Source organism: Armigeres subalbatus, unplaced genomic scaffold, assembly GCF_024139115.2.
Source record: "Armigeres subalbatus isolate Guangzhou_Male unplaced genomic scaffold, GZ_Asu_2 Contig942, whole genome shotgun sequence".
Classification (NCBI taxonomy): domain Eukaryota; kingdom Metazoa; phylum Arthropoda; class Insecta; order Diptera; family Culicidae; genus Armigeres; species Armigeres subalbatus.
Genome location: NW_026943747.1, coordinates 1 through 23100, shown reverse-complemented (window position 1 = coordinate 23100; position 23100 = coordinate 1). Strand labels below are relative to the sequence as shown.

Here is a 23100-nt window from a genome sequence, read left to right as displayed (position 1 = left end):
TCGTAAAATGTGTGTGCTTGAAAATAGATGAGCTAGTAGCTACACAGAAAGAAATTTCATTGGTATTATTGAAAAAACCATTGGTAGAAATAAAAAGTTGCATTGGTTCTTTTTCGTAGAAAGTTGTGTATCTTTAGAGCAAAAGTTAGAAAACTGTTAAAAAAAAAGTTGATAGTCACTCGGTACGCAACCCCTGAAATAAAAGTTTATGTACTTTTGAAATAAATTGTAAAACTGTCAAACTTAAATAATAACACTGTTAGAATAAAGATTGATTTTTTCAGAGAATTCCCAAAACCACTCCCTTTCCCACCCGTTTCTCCTACCAGCTTATATTTCTGGTTTTCCAGACAATTAACTTTTGCCAAAAAATTGTTTTTTTTAGAAAACATTTTATTACTGTCGAAATTATTGTTATAGCCTTATTTAGGGAAGAAGCTTAGCCTTGTCGAACCATTCCAACCGATGCGATGATTCTGATGCCCTCTAATTTGATGATAATTTCGAATACATATGCGTGCGAGGATGCGTGAGCCATTTCTAATCCGTTAATGGGCGAACGGGTACAGGATCTGGTACACAAAGTAGACGAAAATTTGATGGTGAATCAGTAAAGCTCATGTGCAAATAAAACACCAATGAATACAAGAATGAATATTATGTTTCGAAAACTTACCTCTGTCCGCGATGGCAGCAAAAAGACCCATGTTTAAAAACGTTGGAATGACAATGGTGAGTTGTAGGCAAGACCAAACAAGAAATCCATGGCAGGCCGGATCTAGCAACGGCAAACAATTTGCTGGAAAGATACGAAAGCTCATTATGTATACAAATCGAATTCTGATAAGAAATCGCTGGTAAATGATAGGATATTGGAAAAACTTACTTGCGACAATATTCTATGCTAGAGGCAGTGGGGGAAATATTCCACACCGAGATCCATCCGAGAATCATTTCGCATCGACTGATGTTGGACCAGCCGTGATCCTTTTCCAGACTTCGCGTTACAGCTGCAGCGCTATAAACAAAAATCTGAGATCAAAACCTGATCTCAGACAAAAACAAACACGAACTCTGGACTCTGACACTTATAAAACAAAACATTTTTTTCCAATGGTCTGACACTTGTACAATTTTTGTGTTGAAATTTACAACTTTTAAATGTACACACTAAATCGTGAAAAAACACTTTTTAAATAAATATATCATTTTCACGCTTAAAAATTTTACTTTTATTTTCACTAAAATTGAATACTTTTTAAATCAAAAGGACAAAATATTTAATAGAACCATGTTTGTTTTTTCTGTGTAGGAGTAAAAAAGACAAATTTCTTTGTCCGTTCTACACGGATAAAAAATAAAAAGCTAAATAGATTAAATTTTAATCTAAAACCCTATTCGATCTATCCACTCATTGTAATTCTTAATATGATAATAAGCTGCGAATGAATAATTTAAGTTTAATCATTTGAAATGATTAATCGAAGTTTATCTAGTGAGGATTAAATTAAGTTTATTCAACCAATCGACTTTTCATAGCGATCAAAATAAACAAATTGAAACATCAGAAATGGGAAAATGTTGCACGAAACTAAGAACACAGAGAACAGACGTTGAAGCTGCACTCGCCATGCTGTGATAACTTTTTACTGTTCATTTTGAATAACTTTGGAATGTCGCCGTTATCCCGTGCATAATCAGCGCTAGCGTCATCAAAAAATGCCACTGTGCGCTAGTGTCGTTATGCACGCAAGAGCATACCAGCGCCATCATGTTGTCAAAATGAGATTGTGAGTTGCAATGTCGACGACGATGGCGTTGAGGTTCGGTGTGTTTGTTTACACATGTTTTGCAAGAAATTTTGTTCGAGCCTCCATGTCTGTTCTCTGTGCTAAGAATCTCGTTTAATTAACGGTCTGTATTTATTAAATTTTTATTGTGTGTATTACATGTTGAGAGTATGGGCCTTTTCACGAGACGTTTAAAAACAGCTGATTTTATCGTCAATTGACAGTTCTTCTATGAAAGTGACAGCTTCGGACTTGCAGGCCTGTTCAGCGGTTGTAAACAAGTGCAGTCTCGGCAGTGTCACATGAAAAGGCCTATTCCGAGGAGCATTCTGTGGTAAAAGCATTCCATAATGTCAATCGGTCACAGAATCTGTTACTTCTCCGATGGTCCAGTCAAGACTTCCAGCACAGTACCACAGTACTTCACAGCTTCCAGTCCAGTACCGGATAAACTTAGTGTTCGCCATGTTGTTGCTGCTGGTGGCATCGAGGTGGCATGGCAGGAGGAAAATTTTCGTCGCTGTTCGTTGCGACTCGTGTTGCTTAGGTAGAGCCGGAAGTTTTGCTTGCCAGCTCCGTCACTCCACCAAAATCTGGATGAGCTATAATCAACCTGTGAAAGGAATGAATTGAAATAGCTTTATTTGGAAAGGGTCTGTTAAAAAAATAATAAGATTTACCTGTGCACACAGCGAAACATGTTCCTGCAGAAAAAATCGGCTAGTCCTCATTGCTTGTCTGTCAATCGTTGACTTTATCGAAGAATGATCAATTATCAGGGTAATTAAATATCTTTTATATTCCTAAACTAACTAAAACGAATGTGCAGCGTCACCTCGCAAAAATTAAGTGAAAATATTTTGGCAAGTCTTCGGATTAGAAATTACTATTTCAAAATCAATTCAATTATTATATTATAGAAAAGCAATTCAGTGCTTATAAAAGGGCTTAATTTTTAATCTTTGATGGGAATAAAAATTGACAAATATTAATAATTAATAAATAATAAGCTAACTCGCTTATTCATTTTTATCCGTGTATGAAAATCAGATTATTTATGGCAAAGATATTGTAGATCCAGTTGAAAACCGAAAATCATATTTTGTCCCATTCCCGGATGTCGAGACTGCATCGCGAGTGGTGCCCGACTATGGCACAGTTGCGCACTACTCGCGATGCAGTTGCAACATCCGGAAATGCGAGAAAATGCGATTGTCGCGAAACCTCGGCTCGGTTTTCAGCTTGATCTACAATATGCTAATAATTTCGACATTTTTGTTTCCTTTTCCAATCTTTTTGACGTACATACCTCTGTTTTATTTTACCCAGTCATATATTTTAAGGATATCACTTTTGGATGTAAATTGAACTGAAGTCTGACTACACAAAAGAAAACGAAAATGTCATTTCCCATCAAGCGAGCGGAGGGCAATATTTGTTATGATATAAATCTCATGACCGTCTTTCTGCCAAACTCCCGTATGAAGAGGGAGGGAAGTGTATCAGTGTGGAAACATCCGATAGTTCATTTTCGGAAAGAAATTATAGCCTTTCGGTACAACTTTGTTGCACGAGAAAGGCAAAAAGTATTTTGGCCATAATTTCTAAGGTAATAGTCCAATCTGGCCAACTTTCTAAATAGAACAAGATTCCGCATCTAATGCAATTTGTTGTGAGTAAATCGGTTGAGGTAGTCCATTAAAAGTCAGCTAGACTTTTTACTCGCTTTTATAGCACATAGTATATTTTGGCCATAATTTCTGTGCACATGGTCCAAATTTTCAATAGAAAACAATACGACAGGATTCCGCGCCGAATGAAACTTGGTGGATTTATAGATAGTGGAATATATAGATGAGTGAAGATAAATCCTCTGCCTCCAAACGAACTGTCAAACGTGTCTCCAAACGAGCATGACGTCACGATTTCAATGGAAACGTTAAGGGCTGTGTCGTCATATGTGCGTGTGCACGGGCAGAAAAATCGACTCAGCCATGCTTTCGCTCATCTATATATTCTACTATCTATAGTTGGAATTAAATCGGTTGAGGATAAGTTCCAAAAAAGTGAGCTAAACTTTTCGCACTTTTGGTGCGCACACACACACACAGACATCATCACAGTTCGTCGAGCTTATACGTATATAACACTATGAGTCTCAGGCCTTCTGTAAAGTTTGGTTTTGAGCGAACATACAGCCTTTTCGTATAAAAGGCAAAAATGGTGTTTCAGCCATAATTTCCGATCCCATAGTCCGATCTAGCCAATTTTCAATAGAAAACAATGGGACAAGATTCTGCGTTGAATGCAATCTGTTGCGAGCGTCAATAAATAAAAGTCTAAGTGCTAAAAAGTGAGCTAGACTTTTCGAACTCTTTTTCACAATAAATAGTTATTTGACCATAACATCTAAGCCCATAGTCCGATCTGGCCAATTTTCAATAAGAAAATATGAGACATTCTGCGTCGAATGCAACTTTGTTTTGAGCAAATCGGTTGAGGGTAAGTGCCCGAAAATGAGTGACATTTCTTACGCGATTTTTCGTATGAATTGTATTTTGGCCATAACTTTCGATCCCATAGTCCGATCTGGCCAATTTCAAATAGAAAACAATGGGACAGGATTCTGCGTCGAATGCAGCTTGTTGTGAGCAAATCGGTTAAGAATATGTGCCCGAAAAATGAGTGACATTTATTACGCGATTTTTTCGTATGAATTTGTATTTTGGCCATAACTTTCGATCCTATAGTCCGATCTGGCCAAATTCAAATGGAAAACAATGGGACAGGATTCTGCGTCGAATGCAACTTATTGCAAGCAAATCGGTTGGGGATAAGTGCCCGAAAAATGAGTGACATTTTTACGCGATTTTTTCGTATGAATTTGTATTTTGGTCCAAACTTCTGATCCCCTAGTCCGATCTGACCAATTTCAAATAGGAAACAATGGGACAGGATTCTGCGTCGAATGCAACTTGATGCGAGCAAATCGGTTGAGGTAAGTACCGAAAAGTGAGTGACATTTTTACGCGATTTTTTCGTATGAGTTTGTATTTTGGCCATAACTTTTCGATCCATAGTCCGATCTGGCCAATTTCAAATAGAAAACAATGGGACAGGATTCTGCGTCGAATGCAACTTGTTGCGAGCAAATCGGTTGAGGTATGTGCCGAAAATGAGTGACATTTTTACGCGATTTTTCGTATGAATTTGTATTTTGGCCATAACTTTCGATCCCATAGTCCGATCGGGCCAATTTCAAATAGGAAACAATGGGATAGGATTCTGCGTCGAATGCAACTTATTGCGAAACAAATCAGTTGAGGCAAGTGCCCGAAAATGAGTGACATTTTTGAGTAGTTTTGCGCACACACACACACATACACACACATACACACACACACACACACACACACACACACACACACACACACACACACACACACACACACACACACACACACACACACACACACACACACACACACACACACACACACACACACACACACACACACACACGCACACAGACATCACCTCAATTCGTCGAACTGAGTCGATTGGTATATAACACTATGGGTCTCCGGGCCTTCTATAAAAAGTTTGTTTTTGGAGCGATCATATAGCCTTTACCGTATACTTAGTATACGAGAAAGGCAAAAATGGTATAATTTTCGATCCCATAGTCCGATATGGCCAATTTTCAATAGGAAACAACGGGACAGGATTCTACGTCGAATGCAATTTGTTGTGAGCAAATCGGTTAAGGATAAGTAACCGAAAAATGAGTGACATTTTTCACGCGATTTTTTCGTATGATTTTGTATTTTGGCCATAAGTCTCGATCCCATAGTTCGATCTGGCCAATTTCAAATAGGAAACAATGGAACAGGATTCTGCGTTGAATGCAACTTGTTGCGAGCAAATCGGTTGAGGATAAATGCCCGAAAAATAAGTGACATTTTTTACGCGATTTTTTCGTATGAATTTGTATTTTGGCCATAACTCTCGATCCCATAGTCCGATCTGGCCAATTTCAAATAGGAAACAATGGGACAGGATTTTGCGTCGAATGCAACTTGTTGCGAGCAAATCGGTTGAGGATAAGTGCCGAAAATGAGTGACATTTTTTGAGTAGTTTTGCGCACACACACACACACACATACACACACACACACACACACACACACACACACACACACACACACACAGACATCACCTCAATTCGTCGAACTGAGTCGATTGGTATATAACACTATGGGTCTCCGGGCCTTCTATAAAAAGTTTGTTTTTGGAGCGATCATATAGCCTTTACCGTATACTTAGTATACGAGAAAGGCAAAAATGGTATAATTTTCGATCCCATAGTCCGATATGGCCAATTTTCAATAGGAAACAACAGGACAGGATTCTACGTCGAATGCAACTTGTTGCGAGCAAATCGGTTAAGGATATGTGCCCGAAAAATGAGTGACATTTTTTACGCGATTTTTTCGTATGAATTTGTATTTTGGCCATAACTTTCGATCCCATAGTTCGATCTGGCCAATTTCAAATAGGAAACAATGGGACAGGATTCTGCGTCGAATGCAACTTGTTGCGAGCAAATCGGTTGAGGATAAGTGCCCGAAAAATGAGTGACATTTTTTACGCGATTTTTTCGTATGAATTTGTATTTTGGCCATAACTTCTGATCCCATAGTCCGATCTAACCAATTTCAAATAGGAAACAATGGGACAGGATTCTGCGTCGAATGCAACTTGTTGCGAGCAAATCGGTTGAGGATAAGTGCCCGAAAAATGAGTGACATTTTCTACGCGATTTTTTTGTATGAATTTGTATTTTGGCCATAACTTCTGATCCCATAGTCCGATCTGGCCAATTTCAAATAGGAAACAATAAGACAGGATTCTGCGTCGAATGCAACTTGTTGCGAGCAAATCGGTTGAGGATAAGTGCCCGAAAAATGAGTGACATTTTTTACGCGATTTTTTTGTATGAATTTGTATTTTGGCCATAACTTCTGATCCCATAGTCCGATCTGGCCAATTTCAAATAGGAAACAATGGGACAGGATTCTGCATCGAATGCAACTTGTTTGCGAGCAAATCGGTTGAGGAAGTGCCTGAAAAATGAGTGACATTTTTGCATAGTTTGGCGCACACACACACATACACACACACACACACACACACACACACACACAGACATCACCTCAATTCGTCAAACTGAGTCGATTGGTATATAACACTATGGGTCTCCGGGCCTTCTATAAAAAGTTTGTTTTTGGAGCGATCATATAGCCTTTACCGTATACTTAGTATACGAGAAAGGCAAAAATGGTATAATTTTCGATCCCATAGTCCGATATGGCCAATTTTCAATAGGAAACAACAGGACAGGATTCTACGTCGAATGCAACTTGTTGTGAGCAAATCGGTTAAGGATATGTGCCCGAAAAATGAGTGGCATTTTTTACGCGATTTTTACGTATGAATTTGTATTTTGGCCATAACTTTCGATCCCATAGTTCGATGTGGCCAATTTCAAATAGGAAACAATGGGACAGGATTCTGCGTCGAATGCAATTTGTTGCGAGCAAATCGGTTGAGGATAAGTGCCCGAAAAATGAGTGACATTTTTTACGCGATTTTTTCGTATGAATTTGTATTTTGGCCATAACTTCTGATCCCATAGTCCGATCTAACCAATTTCAAATAGGAAACAATGGGACAGGATTCTGCGTCGAATGCAACTTGTTTCGAGCAAATCGGTTGAGGATAAGTGCCCGAAAAATGAGTGACATTTTCTACGCGATTTTTTTGTATGAATTTGTATATTGGCCATAACTTTCGATCCCATAGTTCGATGTGGCCAATTTCAAATAGGAAACAATGGGACAGGATTCTGCGTCGAATGCAATTTGTTGCGAGCAAATCGGTTGAGGATAAGTGCCCGAAAAATGAGTGACATTTTTTACGCGATTTTTTCGTATGAATTTGTATTTTGGCCATAACTTCTGATCCCATAGTCCGATCTAACCAATTTCAAATAGGAAACAATGGGACAGGATTCTGCGTCGAATGCAACTTGTTGCGAGCAAATCGGTTGAGAATAAGTGCCCGAAAAATGAGTGACATTTTCTACGCGATTTTTTTGTATGAACTTGTATATTGGCCATAACTTCTGATCCCATAGTCCGATCTGGCCAATTCCAAATAGGAAACAATAGGACAGGATTCTGCGTCGAATGCAACTTGTTGCGAGCAAATCGGTTGAGGATAAGTGCCCGAAAAATGAGTGACATTTTTTACGCGATTTTTTCGTATGAATTTGTATTTTGGCCATAACTTTTGATCCCATAGTCCGATCTGGCCAATTTCAAATAGGAAACAATGGGACAGGATTCTGCGTCGAATGCAACTTGTTGCGAGCAAATCGGTTGAGGCTAAGTGCCTTAAAATTAGTGACATTTTTGAGCAGTTTTGCGCACACACACACACACACACACACACACACACACACACACACACACACACACACACACACACACACACACACACAGACATCACCTCACTTCGTCGAACTGAGTCGATTGGTATATAACACTATGGGTCTCCGCGCCTTCTATAAAAAGTTTGTTTTTGGAGCGATCATATAGCCTTTACCGTATACTTAGTATACGAGAAAGGCAAAACAAATACAAACAATAAAGATATGAAGTAAATATATTTATTTTGAATAACAACACATCTTAATTTTGTACATCATCTTCCGGTGGGTAAACTTGGCATGTTTTCGAAATGATTGGTTAATAGTACATTGCGTGAATGGAGCGGAATTGCATCTTGCATCTGCCACCTTCGATACTAATACACGTGTTCAATGATGGTGGTTTGATTTAATCAGGGTTATATACAATCCAAACTAACTGCAAAAAACCCAGATTAATCCACCTAGCGGCGATGATGCCTTTCTCGTGCATCGTAAAATGTTCTGAAAAAATCACATAGGAAAGGTCAAAAAAGCACTTTAGGGGGATAGATTGCATTTTTTCTATCATTTTGCATACTTTTGCATTAATTACTATGCATTCCCACCATTCTAGAAAAATTTTTTTTTTTGGTTTTAAATTTTTTTTTCCAAGGGGGGACCCTTGGGAAAAAACAATGATTTTTCAATAATTCCGAAATGCAATGTCCGATCAGGCCAATTTTCAATAGCAAACAATGGGACCGCATTCCCCGTCGAATGCAACTTGTTGCGAGTAAATCGGGTAATGCTAAGTTCCAAAAAGTGTGTCTACAAAATTTGTACACATACACATATACACACACACACACATACATACATACACACAAACAGACATCACCTCAATTCGTCGAGCTGAGTCGATTGGTATATAACACTATGGGTCTCCGAGCCTTCTATCAAAAGTTTGGTTTTGGAGTGAAATTATAGCCTTTACGTATACTTAGTATACGAGAAAGGCAAAAAAATGATAAACATTTTTAATGTGGTATTCACGCCTTTAATAATGGAATACTTACACAAAATACATTTCCTCGAAGAACCGAAAAGTACTTGAATCCATTTATTTTTTATTTTTTGTGCCTTGTTGTTACAAGTTTGTATTTGACGTTTTACCATTGACGAATACATAGACGGAGGGGTGGCCATTTTTCCGGGCACCACTATATACCCCTGGGGAGTGACGGATTACAATTATTACAATCACTCGACCATTGAGAAGCCCCTCAATTCGAACCATAAAAACAAAAATGAAAATGACAACAGTTGTCATTTTCATTTTTGTTTTCATCTGAAAACCGATCGCACATCGAGTCCAACGGTTGTTCTCGTTTCCGATATGGAATCGCTCCAACAGCAGCACCAGCACCATTTATTGGGAAGTGAGGTTGCCGGTACACCGGAGGTGCTAGTGCTCCTATCACAACGATCACCACGACCAGCACCACCAGCTCCACCGCCGCAGTGCTACTTGCCGACCTGAGTTTAATTCGCATAAAAGGCGACGAATTGTCGCGGTCTGCTTCGTCTCCTTTGGTAAGTGTTAACATTTCCTGAATCAAAATTTACCTTTGTTTTGTACTTAAATGCCAGTATTTACAGTGAATTGATCTATCTTCTCATACAGATGAGCAGCCGATCGAAGGAAATACTCGGCCTGGACAGCCAACGGTCTAGCCACTGTCCGGTGGTACGGGAGGGTCCCGCGCTGAGTTGCAATTTCTGCTGGAACACAAGGAGGATACTGCGACGGAAAACCAAGTACCACTGTCCCGAGTGCCAGACGAACTTGTGCATTGCGCCCTGCTTCCAGGAGTATCACGAACGCCAATCGGCGGAGAACCCTGCCCCCACCAGCAACGACAGCGGAAGCGGTTGTGTGTATGGTGTAGGTGGATTGTACGCAAAAGTGGATCTCCGATTTGTTGAGAATCTTTACTTTTGCGGAATTATGTCATTCTCTTTTTTTTATGGGTAAGAATAAAACACTCATTCAGACTATTGCTAGGAAGAAACATGTTTTGTAACGCTGCCTCCGGCTTGGATCGCTCCCCCTCGTCTACTCAGATTTACCTGGACCGTTTTACTGTATTCGGATTTTCTTTGAAATAATCAACCAAGAGGCGGAAAAAGTATACAATTATTAACGAAGATGTTTTACAAATCAAATTCGGTAGAAAAACACACAAATCTGATAGAAGGCGACGATGATCGTAATCCCTTTTGTCGGCGGAGTGACCGCTTGGAGGTTCAGGTCATATTTGTGAAAGTTTTCCCGTACAATATAAAATATTTGGACCGGCACCGGAAGTCGAACCCAGCCACCCTCAGCATGGTCTTGCTTTGTAGCCGCGAGTCTTACCGCACGGCTAAGGAGGGCCCTTAATTATTACGAATACATATCTTAGGATCACTTAAAAATGAACTTTTAATAGGATATCCGGAAATCCACATAATACATCAATCGACTCAGCTCGATAAATTAATTGATTGGTTTGTTGCCTAATTGATTACTAAGTTGCTTGATTGCTTTATTAGTTGGTTGGTTGCTTGATTGATCGTAGCTTGCTTGAATGGTAGAATGGTGAGTTCCTTGATTGGTTGACTGGTTGGTTGCTTGATTTGTTAGTTAGTTAATGGGTTGGCTGCTTGATTAATTGGTTGCTTAATTGGTGGGTTATTTGGTTGGTCGGCTTGGTAGTTGATTAGTTGTTTTGTTGGTTGCTTGAATGGTTGATTGGTTAATTGATTGATTTGTTAGTTGGTGAAATGATTATTTGCTTGATAAGTTAGTTGGTTGATTGATAGCTTGTTTGATTCGTTAGTTGCTTGATTGGTTAATGGTTGCTTGATTGATTGGAAGTGGTCTTGAATGATTGTTTGCTTGATTGGTTAGTTGTTTGATTGGTTGGTTAGTTGCTTGATAGGTTAATTGGTTGCTTGATTAATTTTTAATTGATTGGTAGCTTGCTTGAATGGTTGAATGATTGGTTGCTTGGTTGATTCGTAAGATGCTTGATAGAATGGTTGTTTAATAGGATGGTTGCCTAATTTAGTTTATTGGTAGCTTGCTTGAATAGTTGATTGATTGTTTTGTTGGTTGCTTGAATGGTTGAATAATTGGGTGGTTGGTTGGTTGATTTGTTAGTTGGTTGAATGGTTGGTTGGTAGCTCGCTTGAATGCCTAATTGTTTTATTGGTTGGTTAGTAAATTGGTAGCTTGCTTAAATAGTTGATTTATTGGTTGCTTGATTTTTTGGTCTGATGGTTAGTTGATTATTTGTTTTTTTGTTGCTTGATTGGTTGATTAGTTGGTTGGTTGATTGATTGATTAGTTGATTTGTTAGTTGGTTAAATGTTTAATTGGTTGATTGGTTGGAAGTTGATTGGTAGCTTGCTTGAATGGATGATTGGTTGATTGGTAGATTGGTTAATGGTTGCATGATTAATTGGAAGTGGGTTAGAATGATTGTTTGTTTGATTGATTAGTTGGTTACTTGATTCGTTTGTTGTTTGGTTTATTTTGCTGGTTAATTAGTTGCTTGATTGGATAATTGGTTACTTTATTGATTGGTTGCTTGATTGGTAATTTGCTTGAATGGTTGGTTGCTTGATTGGTTTATTGGTTGATTAGTTCACTGGTATCTTGCTTAAATGATAATTGCTTGATTGGTTTGTTACTTGATTGATTTGTTGGTTGCTTAGTTGGGGGGTTGGTAGATTGATTAGTTGCTTGATTGGTTAATTGTTTGCTTGATTGATTGGAAGTGGGCTTGTATGATTGGTTGCTCGATTGTTTAGTTGGTAACTTCATTCTTTACTTATAAAGTTGATTGGTTAATTGGTTGCTCGATTGATTGGTTGCTTGATTTGTTCTTCTTCTTATTAGCATTACATCCCCACACTGGGGCAGAGCCGCCTCGCAGCTTAGTGTTCATTAAGCACATCAACAGTTATTAACTGTGAGGTTTCTAAAGCCAGGTTACCATTTTCACATTCGTATATAATGAGGCTAACACGATAATACTTTTATGCCCAGGGAAGTCGAGACAATTCCCAATCCGAAAATTGCCTAGACTGGCACCGGGAATTGAACCCAGCCACCCTCAGCATGGTCTTGCTTTGTAGCCGCGCCTCCTACCGCACGGCTAAGGAGGGCCCCTGCTTGATTTGTTAGTTGGCTGAATGGTTGGTTACTTGATTGGTAGTTAGCTTGGTAGGTTGGTTTGCCTAATTGGTTTATTGGTTGGTTAGTTCTTTGGTAGCTTGCCTAAATGATTGATTAGTTGGTTGATTGGTTTTTTGCTTGATTGATTGGATGGTTGCTTAATTGATGGGTTGGTTGATTGATTAGTTGCTTGATTGGTTAATTGGTTGCTTGAGTGATTGGAAGTAGGCTTGAATGGTTGGTTGCTCGATAGGTTAGTTGCTTATTTGGTTGCTTGTGTAGTTGATTAGTAGTTTTATTGATTGCTTGAATGGTGAATTGATTGATTCTTTGATTGGTTGATTAGTTGATTGGTTCATTGATTGCTTGGTTGATTGGTAGCTAGCTCACTAATAACTGTGGAAGTGCTTAATGAACACTAAGCTGCGAGTCGGCTCTGTCCCAGTGTGGGGTGTAATGCCAATAAGAAGAAGAAGGTATTGATTACCAAAGTTTCATGGTTTGCTAAGAACGGAATTTCAGTTCAATGTCTGAAAGCAGTTACGGTTTTACCTAGTCATTCGATAATAAATAGAAACCGGAAGCAGCTGTTGATCGTCGCAAACCTAAAAATATGGTGGCATACTCCGACGGCCTTGTGTTGGAACCAATAAAGGGGTTCAGGAATACAACATTTGCTTTACTACGACTACCGATGCAGAAGATTATGAGAACGCCGGCGCTCAGATCCTCCAAAGAAGAAAAATAGAATATTGTCTCGCCAAATTCGGAAACTCGTCGAGAGCAGAAAATTAGTGAAACAGCTAATGGAAACAATATTCGCCAGATGCGCTCAATTTTTCATTTTCATTGATTATATTTACGGAGATACATTTGCATGACTTGGTGACTCGCATTGCTGCCCACACTACCGTAATATGTAATAAATTACCGTAATGATTACGAATACATACCTATTTTAAGATCACTTCAAAACGAACTTTTGTTGAGAGGCCCGAAGATCCATATTGTTACACATCAATCGACTCAGCTAAGTTGCTTGGTTGATTGATTGGTATGGTAGCTTGCTTGAATGGTTGAATGGCTGGTTGCTTGAGTGGTTGACTGGTTGATTGATTGGTTGTGGTTACTTAGTTGATTGGTTGATTAGTTGGTCGGCTGGTTAGTTGATAAGTTGTTTTGTTGATTGCTTAGTTAATTAGTTGGTTGGTTGCTTGATTGGTTGATTAGTTGATTGGTTGCTTGATTGCTTGGTAGATTGATAGCTTGTTTGACTGGTTGGTTACTTGATTGTTTGGTTGATTTTTTGGTTGGCTGCTGCTTTATTTGTTAGTTGGTAGTATGGCATGGTTGATTGGTTGGTTGCTTGACAGGCTGATTGATTGGTTAGTCGGCTGGTTAGTTGATTATTTGTTTTGTTGGTTGCTTGGTTGATTAGTTAATAAGTTGATTGGTACCTTACTTGAATGGTTGGTTGCTTGATTAGGATTTATTTTTAAATTCTGCTCAAGCTTTTCACGGTGAAATAAAAGACAAATTGTTGTTCTCCATATAAGTAAAATCAAAATTGTTGCAAAAAAAAAAGTTGATTGGTTGCTTATTTGGTTGATTAGCTTGTTGGTTGCTTGATTTGTTAGTTGATTGATTGGTTGGTAATTCGGTTGCTTGATTGGTTGACTGGTTGGTTGGTTGCTTGCTTGATTTGTTAGTTGGTTGAATGGTTATTTGCTTAATTGGTTGATTAGTTGCTTAATTGATTGATTGGAAGGTTATTTGGTTGATTGGTTGCTTGACTGATTGATTGATTGGTTGGTCGGCTTGTTAGTTGTTTTGTTGGTTGCTTGAATGGTTGATTGGTTGGTTGCTTATTTGATTGATTAGCTTGTTGGTTGATTGGTTGATTACTTAGTTGGTTGATTGGTAGCTTGCTTGATTGGTTGGTTGCTGGATTAGTTGATTGATTGATGGTTGGTTACTTATTTGGTTGATTGGTTGGTTGTGGTTATTTAGTTGATTGGTTGCTTGATTGGTTGGTCGTCTCGTTAATTGATAAGTTGTTTAGTTGATTGGTTAATTAGTTGGTTAGTTGCTTGATTGGTTGGTTGCTTGCTTGATTGGTTGGTTGGTTGCTTGATTGCTTGGTTGATTATTTGGTTGATTGCAGCTTGATTTGTTATTTGGTAGTATGGTTGATTGGTTGGTTGCTTGGCAGGTTGATTGATTGGTTAGTAGGCTGGTTAGTTGATTAGTTGTTTTGTTGGCTGCTTGGTTGATTGGTTAATAAGTTGATTGGCTGGTTGGTTGCTTGATTGCTTGGTTGATTGATAGCTTGCTTGAATTGTTGGTTGCTTAATTGTTGGTTGGTTGCTTGACTGGTTGATTGGTTGGTTGCTTGTTGGTTAGTAGGCTGGTTAGATGATTAGTTGTTTTGTTGATTGTTTGATTGGTTAGTTGATTGATTGGTTAGTTATTTGGTTGATTGGTTGGTTGGTTGCTGCTTGATTTGTTAGTTGGTAGAATGGTTGATTGGTTGGTTGCTTCATTGTTGGTTGATTTATTAATTGGTTGGTAATTTGGTTGATTAATTGCTTGACTGGTTGATTGGCTGGTTGGCTGGTTAGTTGATATGTTGTTTTGTTGGTTGCTTGGTTGGTTGATTAGTTGATTCGTTGCTTGATTGATTGGTAGCTTGCTTGAATGGCTGATTGCTGGATTAGTTGGTTGGTAGCTTAATTGGTTGGTTATTTGGTTGATGGGTTGCTTTACCGGTTGGTTGAATGGTTGGTCGGCTGATTGGTTGATTAGTTGTTTTTTTGGTTTCTTGATTGGTTGATTGGTTGTTTGTTGCTTGATTTGTTAGTTGGTAGAACTGTTGATTAGTTGGTTCCTTGATAGTTGGCTGGTTGCTTAATTGGTTGCTTCATTGTTTGTTGGTTGCTTGGTTGGTTATTTAGTTGATTGGTTGCTTGATTGGCTAATCCAGCAATCAGCCATTCAAGCAAGCTACCAATCAATCTGCAAACGAATCAACTAATCAACCAACCAAGCAACCAATAAAACAACATATCAACTAACCAGCCGTTCAGCCAATCAAGCAACCAAACAATCAACCAGTCAAGCAACCAATTAACCAAATTACCAATCAATCAATCAATCAACCAACAATGAAGCAACCAACCAATCAATCATTCTACCAACTAACAAATCAAGCAGCAACCAACCAACCCATCAACCAAATAACTAACCAATCAAGCAACCTAGCAATCAACTTATTAACCAATCAACCAAGCAATCAACAAAACAACTAATCAACTAACCAGCCTACTAACCAACAAGCAACCAAACCAATCAACCAGTCAACCAACCAACCAACAATGAAGTAACCAACCAACAATCAAGCAACCAATCAATCAACCATACTTCCAACTGACAAATCAAGCAGCAACCAACGAATCAAGTAAGCTACCAATCAAGCAACCAACCAACTAATTAACCAATTAACTAAACAACTTACCAATTAACGAAACGACCAACCAATCAACTAAATAACCACAACCAATCAATCAAGTAAAGCAACCAATCAACCAAATAAGTAACCAACCACCAATCAATTAACTAATCCAGCAACCAACCAATTAAGCAAGCTAAAAATCAACCAACTAACTAATCAACCAACAAGCTAATCAACCAAATAAGCAACCAACCAATCAACCATTGAAGCAACCAACAAAACAACATATGAACTAACCAGCCGACCAACCAATCAAGCAACTAATCAATCAACCAGTCAATCAATCAACCAAATAACCTGATTAGTTGGTATGATTGAGAACCAATCAACAATCAAGCAACCAACCAACCAATTAACCATTCTACCAACTAACAAATCAAGCAGCAACCAATCAACCGATCAACCAAATAACCAACCAATCAATCAACCAACCAATCAAGCAATTTACCAATCAACCAATCAATTATCCAACCTACGAACTAATCAAGCAAGCAACAAAACAGTCGAGTCGAGTACGAGACACTGAATACGACCACACAGTTGTGGTCGAAATACGTATCTGCAAAGATGTCAAAATAATTGGTGGAATTAAATGGAGAGTCCTAAACTCGACCAACCAATCAATCAACCAGGCAAGCAACCAATCAATCAAATAACCTGATTGGTTGGTTGTATTGGCAACCAACCAACAATCAATTGGTTGATTAGTTGTTTTTTTTGGTTTTCTGATTGGTTGATTAGTTGATTGATTGATTGATTGGTTGGATACACACCAAAATCATAAAAAAAATTCAGCAAAATGCATTACTGAAAAATTATCAGCAATTTTGAAACTTACTGAAAATCAGTATATGTACCGATTTTTCTAGATTACTGATCGTTCAGCGTTTTTTTCGACGGGCACTGCTGTCAAACTTTAGGAAAAATTAGCGATTTTAGCTTGGTGATTTCTTTTCACAATTATTGTTTTTTGTAATATTTTATGAAATTTGGCCACAATATTCTTTGATATGCAAAAAATGTTTAGGCCAAATTTGAGCCTAGTCAGTCATAAAAAACCCCCTGCCAATAATAGAACAAAACCTGCCAAAGCCGTCATTTCCCCTACTTACCGGTTTCATCATGGATTAAAATGACAAATATTACATAAAACAATAATTGTGAAAAGAAATCACTAAGCTAAAATGGCTAATTTTTCCTAAAGTTTGACAGCAGTGCCCGTCGAAAAAAACGCTGAACGATCAGTAATCTAGAAAAGTATGCTGATTTTCAGTTAAGACAAATCGGTATACTGATTTTCAGTAAGTTTCAAAATTGCTGATAATTCTTCAGTAAAGCATTTTGCTGAAAAACTGTTGATTTTGGTGTGTAGAACTGTTGATTAGTTGGTTCCTTGATAGTTGGCTGGTTTGCTTAATTGGTTGGGTTGATTGCTTCATTGTTTGTTGGTTGCTTGGTTTGTTTATTTAGTTGATTGGTTGCTTGATTGTCTAATCCAGCAATCAGCCATTCAAGCAAGCTACCAATCAATCAAGCAACGAATCAACTAATCAACCAACCAAGCAACCATTGAAGCAACGAACAAAACAACATATCAATAACCAGCCAACCAGCCAATCAAGCAACCAAACAATCAACCATTCAAGCAACCAATCAACCAAATTACCAACCAATCAATCAATCAACCAACAATGAAGCAACCATCCAGTCAACCATTCTACCAACTAACAAATCAAGCAGCAACCAACCAACCCATCAACCAAATAACTAACCAATCAAGCAACCTAGCAATCAACTTATTAACCAATAAACCAAGAAACCAACAAAACAAATAATCAACTAACCAGCCGACCAACAATCAATCAACCAGTCAAGCAACCAACCAACAATGAAGCAATCACTTAAGCAACCAACCAACTATAAACCATTCAACAGTTCTACCAACTAACAAATCAAGCAGCAACCAAACAATCAATCAATCATTCTACCAACTAACAAATCAAGCAACCAACCAATAATCAGGCAACCAATCAACTAATCTACCAATCAAGCAATCAACAAAACAACTAATCAACCCATCAAGCAACCGACCAACAATCAACCAACCAACTAATCAACCAATCAACTAATCAATCAACCAATCAACTGAATAATTAACTAGTCAACGATTCCAGCAACCAACCAATCAAGCAAGCCACCAATCAACCAATCAAGCAACCAACTAATCAGCCATTTAAGCAACCAACAAAACAACTAATCAACTAACCAGCCGACCAACCAATCAATCAACCAGTCAAACAACCAATCAAGCAACCAACCAACCATTCTACAGTTCTACCAACTAACAAGTCAAGCAGCAACCAACCAATTAATCATTCTACCAACCAACAATCAATCAACCAACCAATCATGCAACCATTCAACTAAATAACCAATCAATCAACCAACAAACAATGAAGCAACCAAACAACCAACTATCAAGGAACTAACTAATCAACAATTCTACCTACTAACAAATCAAGCAGCATTCAACCAATCAACTAATCAATCAATCAATCAACTAATCAACCAATCAAGAAACCAACAAAACAACTAATCAACCAACCAGCCGACCAACCATTCAATCAAACGGTAAAGCCATCCATCAACCAACTAACCAACCAACTAATCCAGCAATCAGCCATTCAAGTAAGCTACCAATCAATCAAGCAACGAATCGACTAATCAACCAAACAAGCAACCAACAAAACAACATGTCAACTAACCAGCTGACCAACCAATCAAGCAAGCAATCAACCAACCAATCAATTATTCTACCATCTAACAAATCAAGCAGCAATCAATCAAATAACCAACCATTCAAGCAAACTACAAATCAACCAAGCAATCAAGCAACCCACCATTCAAGCAAGCTACCAATCAACCAAGCAATCATTCAACCAACCAACTAATCAACCATTCAAGCAACCAATAAAACAACATATAAACTAACGAGCCGACCAACCAATCAATCAATCAGTCAAGCAACCAATCAACCAAATTACCAACCAATCAAGTAATCAATAAACAAAAAAGAAACCAACCAATCAACCATTCTTCCAACTAACAAATCAAGCAGCAACCAACTAACCAAATAACCAACGAATCAATCAACTAACTAATCAAACAACCAACCATTCAAGCAAGCTACCAATCAACTTATTAACCAATCAACCAAGCAACCAACAAAACAATGAATCAACTAACCAGCCGACTAACCAATCAAGCAACCAACCAATCAACCAGTTAAGCAACCAACCAACAATCAAGCAACCAACAATTAATGCAAGCTACCAATCAACCAAGCAATCAAGCAACCAACCAGCGAATCAACCAATTAAGCAACCAACCATTCTACAAACTAACAAATCGAGCAGCAACCCATAAACCAAATTACTTAATCAATCAAACGACCATCCATTCAAGCATGCTACCAATCAACCAACCAACCAATAATCAAGCAACCAACCAACTAATCAATCAATCAAGCAACCAACCAATTAGCCATCCAAGCAACCAACAAAACAACTAATCAACTAACCAGCCGACCAACTAATCAAGTAACCAATCAACCAACCAGTCAAGCAACCTATCAATCAAATAACCAACCAATCGACCAAATAACAAAACAACTAATCAACTAACCAGCCGACCAACAATCAATCAACCAGTCAGGCAACCAACCAACTATCAATCATTCAACAGTTCTACCAACTAACAAATCAAGCAGCAACCAACCAATCAATCAATCATTCTACCAACTAACAAATCAAGCAACCAACCAACTAATTTACCAATCAAGCAATCAACAAAACAACTAATCAACCCATCAAACAACCGACCAACAATCAACCAACTAACTAATTAAGCAATCAACTAATCAACCAACCAATCAAGCAATCAATCAACTGAATAATTAACTAATCAACCATTCCAGCAAGCTACCAATCAACCAATCAAGCAACCCAACAATCAGCCATTCAAGCAACCAACAAAACAACTAATCAACTAACCAGCCGACCAACCAATCAATCAACCAGTCAAACAACCAATCAATCAAATAACCAACCAATCAAGCAACCAACCAACTGTGAAGCAACCAACCATTCAACAGTTCTACCAACTAACAAATCAAGCAGCAACCAACCAATTAATCATTCTACCAACCAACCAACCAATCAAGCAACCAATCAATCAACCAACAAACAATGAAGCAATCAACAAACAATGAGCAAACAACCAACCAGCTATTAAACTGATCCAAAATTATTTATCAGATCGCTCACTGCAGGTAAACTATCAGAATTCTAAATATTTAGGACTTCTGCTAGATCAAAAATTAACTTTTAAAATTCACATTGTAGGCCTTCAAGCCAAATGTAACAAATATATTAAGTGGCCACTTATAAACAGAAAATCAAAACTTTGTCATAAGAACAAACTTTTGATTTACAAATAAATTTTTAGACCAGCCATGTTGTATGCTGTGCCAATATGGACTAGGTAGTTGCTGCAATACCAGAAAGAAGGCACTTCAGAGGATTGTTCCTCCTCGGACCATCACGATTACCAGACATGTTCGTTTTAACAATTCTGTCGAAAAATCGCATGACGGGAATGAGTAGAGCACACCAGTTGCTTCCGTTTCTTTATTGAGTAAGGATATAACGCCGGCCGCTTCTTTCTGCTTCAGGTAGGACACGAGATAACGCAGTGGACGCGTCTGAACGCTGGCATCATCCGACGATGCTACCGATGACGTCGATCCCGGCAGGCCGAGGAAGATTGCGTGCGACGATGACGTCGATATGCGCTTCTGCACATCTTCCAACTTGGGTTGATCGAGGCGTAGTCGCTGAGTAATACGAAGGTGGTGTTTACCTTCCTCGTTCTTCATCAGGCTGTCCACTATTCCGTTGTCTCCGTCCGTTAGGTGCAACTTGGCGGGGAATAGAGAAATCTGCAAAATCAGCGCCCCTTGTCAGACTGTGGTACAGGGGTCTGCGAAGCGGCCATGTTTTTGATGCCAGCATCAAAATCATCGATTAATTTAACACGAAGACGTAATCATAGTAATCGAAAACCTCCCATTGAAAATATGTTACAAATATCGTGATATTTTGGCGAAGTAGAGCGCTTGGTGCCGATTGAAATATGAAAATTTATTAAAGGCATCAATATTCTTGATCAAACACACCTCGCATTCATACTTTCGCACAAGTTCTCGAAAAATGGTGAAAAATATTTACATCCATTTGGAAAAAATCAGTTCGGAATAATGGTTTGTTTACAAAATAGAATTGTCAGTGGGAAACCCAATTTCAATAGAACAATGGGAAACTCAAAGATGTTGGCTATTGTCAAACGTAGGGGGTAGGATTGGGGGTGCCAGATACCTGCTGTGGTAGATTTCCGTGCCACTTCTGGTAACGTTCTTGCATTCAATAACATGCCATTCCTACAAGACTGCGTCGCTTCGGTGAACGGGAACGAGATCTATCGATTCCTGGTTCACGTGATCCAGAACGACGGCGTGAATCATATTCGCCATCGGCTCCTGATCGACGCCATTCATCATTGTCCCCGTGGTGCGGTGGGCCATCACGATGAAAACCGCCACGGAAACCACCACGTCCGCGGAATCCTCCACGGCCGCGGAACGGTTTTCCACCATAGCCGTACGATGAATTTTCCTCGTATGATGCACCGCCTTCCGGATATTCGTAGTCGGGGCCGCGACGATACTCACCGCCTTCCTCAAAACCTCCACTGTTCTTCGAGAACGATGGTGCTGTTCCGTTATCAGCAAAATCGATACGAATACGACGATCCGGTGCCCCTAACGGGAATCCACGCATTTCCTTCACAGCAGCCGTAGCAGCATCAATAGAATCGTACAGAATGTAGGCCTGGGTGTCCCCTTTGTTATATTCATTCTTTTTGATGGCACCAAAACGGTCGAACTCACGCTCCAACTGAGTAACGAAACGAACAAACAACAAACGAACCGAAACGACGTCACAAGGTGAGGGAGAAAAACAAACAAACTGTCAAAACGTCAAGAGGGGGGTAAGTCAGCGTTCGTAAAATATTGTAGATCCAGTTGAAAACCGAATTAAGCTCTAGCGATAATCGCATTTTCTCCCATTTCCGGATGTCGCAACTGCATCGCGAGTAGTGCGCATCTATGCCATAGCCGTGCGCCATCATGCGCACCACTCGCGATGCAGTCGCGACATTCGTTAATGGGAGAAAAAGGGATTGTCGCTAGAGCTCAATTCGGTTTTCAACTGGATCTACAATATTTATGTAATTCGTCACCCACGAGGGGTATTGTAGATCCAGTTGAAAACCGAACTGAGCTCTCGCGACAATCGCATTTTCTCCCATTTCCGGATGTCGCAACTGCATCGCGAGTAGTGCGTATCTATGCGGCATCATGCGACATTCGGAAATGGGAGAAAATGCGATTGTCGCGAGAGCTCAGTTCGGTTTTCAACTGGATCTACAATATTTTCTTCAAAATGAAGAAGAAGACATGGTGCCCGATTTTCTGATGGTTTTGTACCGGACATTTCGGTCTATGTATTCGTCAATGGTTTTACGGTTTTCCGAATCTCGGCTAATATATTATTTCTCCGATTCAAATTGCAAAATATGTTACCAAATTTCGGTGATTCAGTTTCTTTGCTGATCTTCGGCAATCAGAAGTTAGAAAAACAATGCAAATCTCGCGCTTAGTTTCATAGGGGCGTAACTGTATTGATCGATTTCTTTTCGTCGATGTTTTCGTTTTATTATTGTAGTGAATTGCGCTAGTGTGTCGATGATTTAATGGTTTGGTGCGATAAAGGATGAATGTATCATGCACCAGAATCGATAATCACGGTTGTAGGTTTTAAAACAATTGAGTTATTACCAAAATATAAAATCGATTAAGAGAAATCGATCAATACAGTTACGCCCCTATGAAACTAAGCGCGAGAAATGTCAAATGTTGACGAAATATCAGGCAAATGAGAATTTGCCGACCACGTTCGTCATTTCCTATTACCGTGAG

At 38.9% G+C, this 23100-nt stretch overlaps 2 protein-coding genes and 1 long non-coding RNA gene across 3 annotated transcripts; all 3 read right to left on the bottom strand.

Annotated features, from left to right (window-relative positions):
- Positions 1-409: 409 nt before the first annotated feature.
- LOC134204891 (uncharacterized) lies at positions 410-984 on the bottom strand. The gene is made up of 3 exons (XM_062679689.1): positions 887-984; positions 677-799; positions 410-572 (listed from the first exon to the last, which is right to left on the bottom strand). The coding sequence occupies exons 1-3, from the start codon at positions 952-954 to the stop codon at positions 440-442; spliced, it is 324 nt and encodes a 107-aa protein (XP_062535673.1). The 5' UTR covers positions 955-984; the 3' UTR covers positions 410-439.
- A 756-nt stretch (positions 985-1740) lies between these two features.
- LOC134204892 (uncharacterized) lies at positions 1741-3165 on the bottom strand. The gene is made up of 3 exons (XR_009978007.1): positions 3100-3165; positions 2471-2602; positions 1741-2403 (listed from the first exon to the last, which is right to left on the bottom strand). It is a non-coding gene; the product is annotated as an uncharacterized LOC134204892 (long non-coding RNA).
- Positions 3166-21220: 18055 nt separating this feature from the next.
- On the bottom strand, positions 21221-22015 carry LOC134204893 (RNA-binding protein spenito-like; the record flags this gene model as incomplete). The annotated part of the gene is made up of 1 exon (XM_062679691.1): positions 21221-22015. A coding segment is annotated over one exon (534 nt), but the record flags the coding sequence as incomplete, so codon positions are not given.
- Between the last annotated feature and the right edge of the window lie 1085 nt (positions 22016-23100).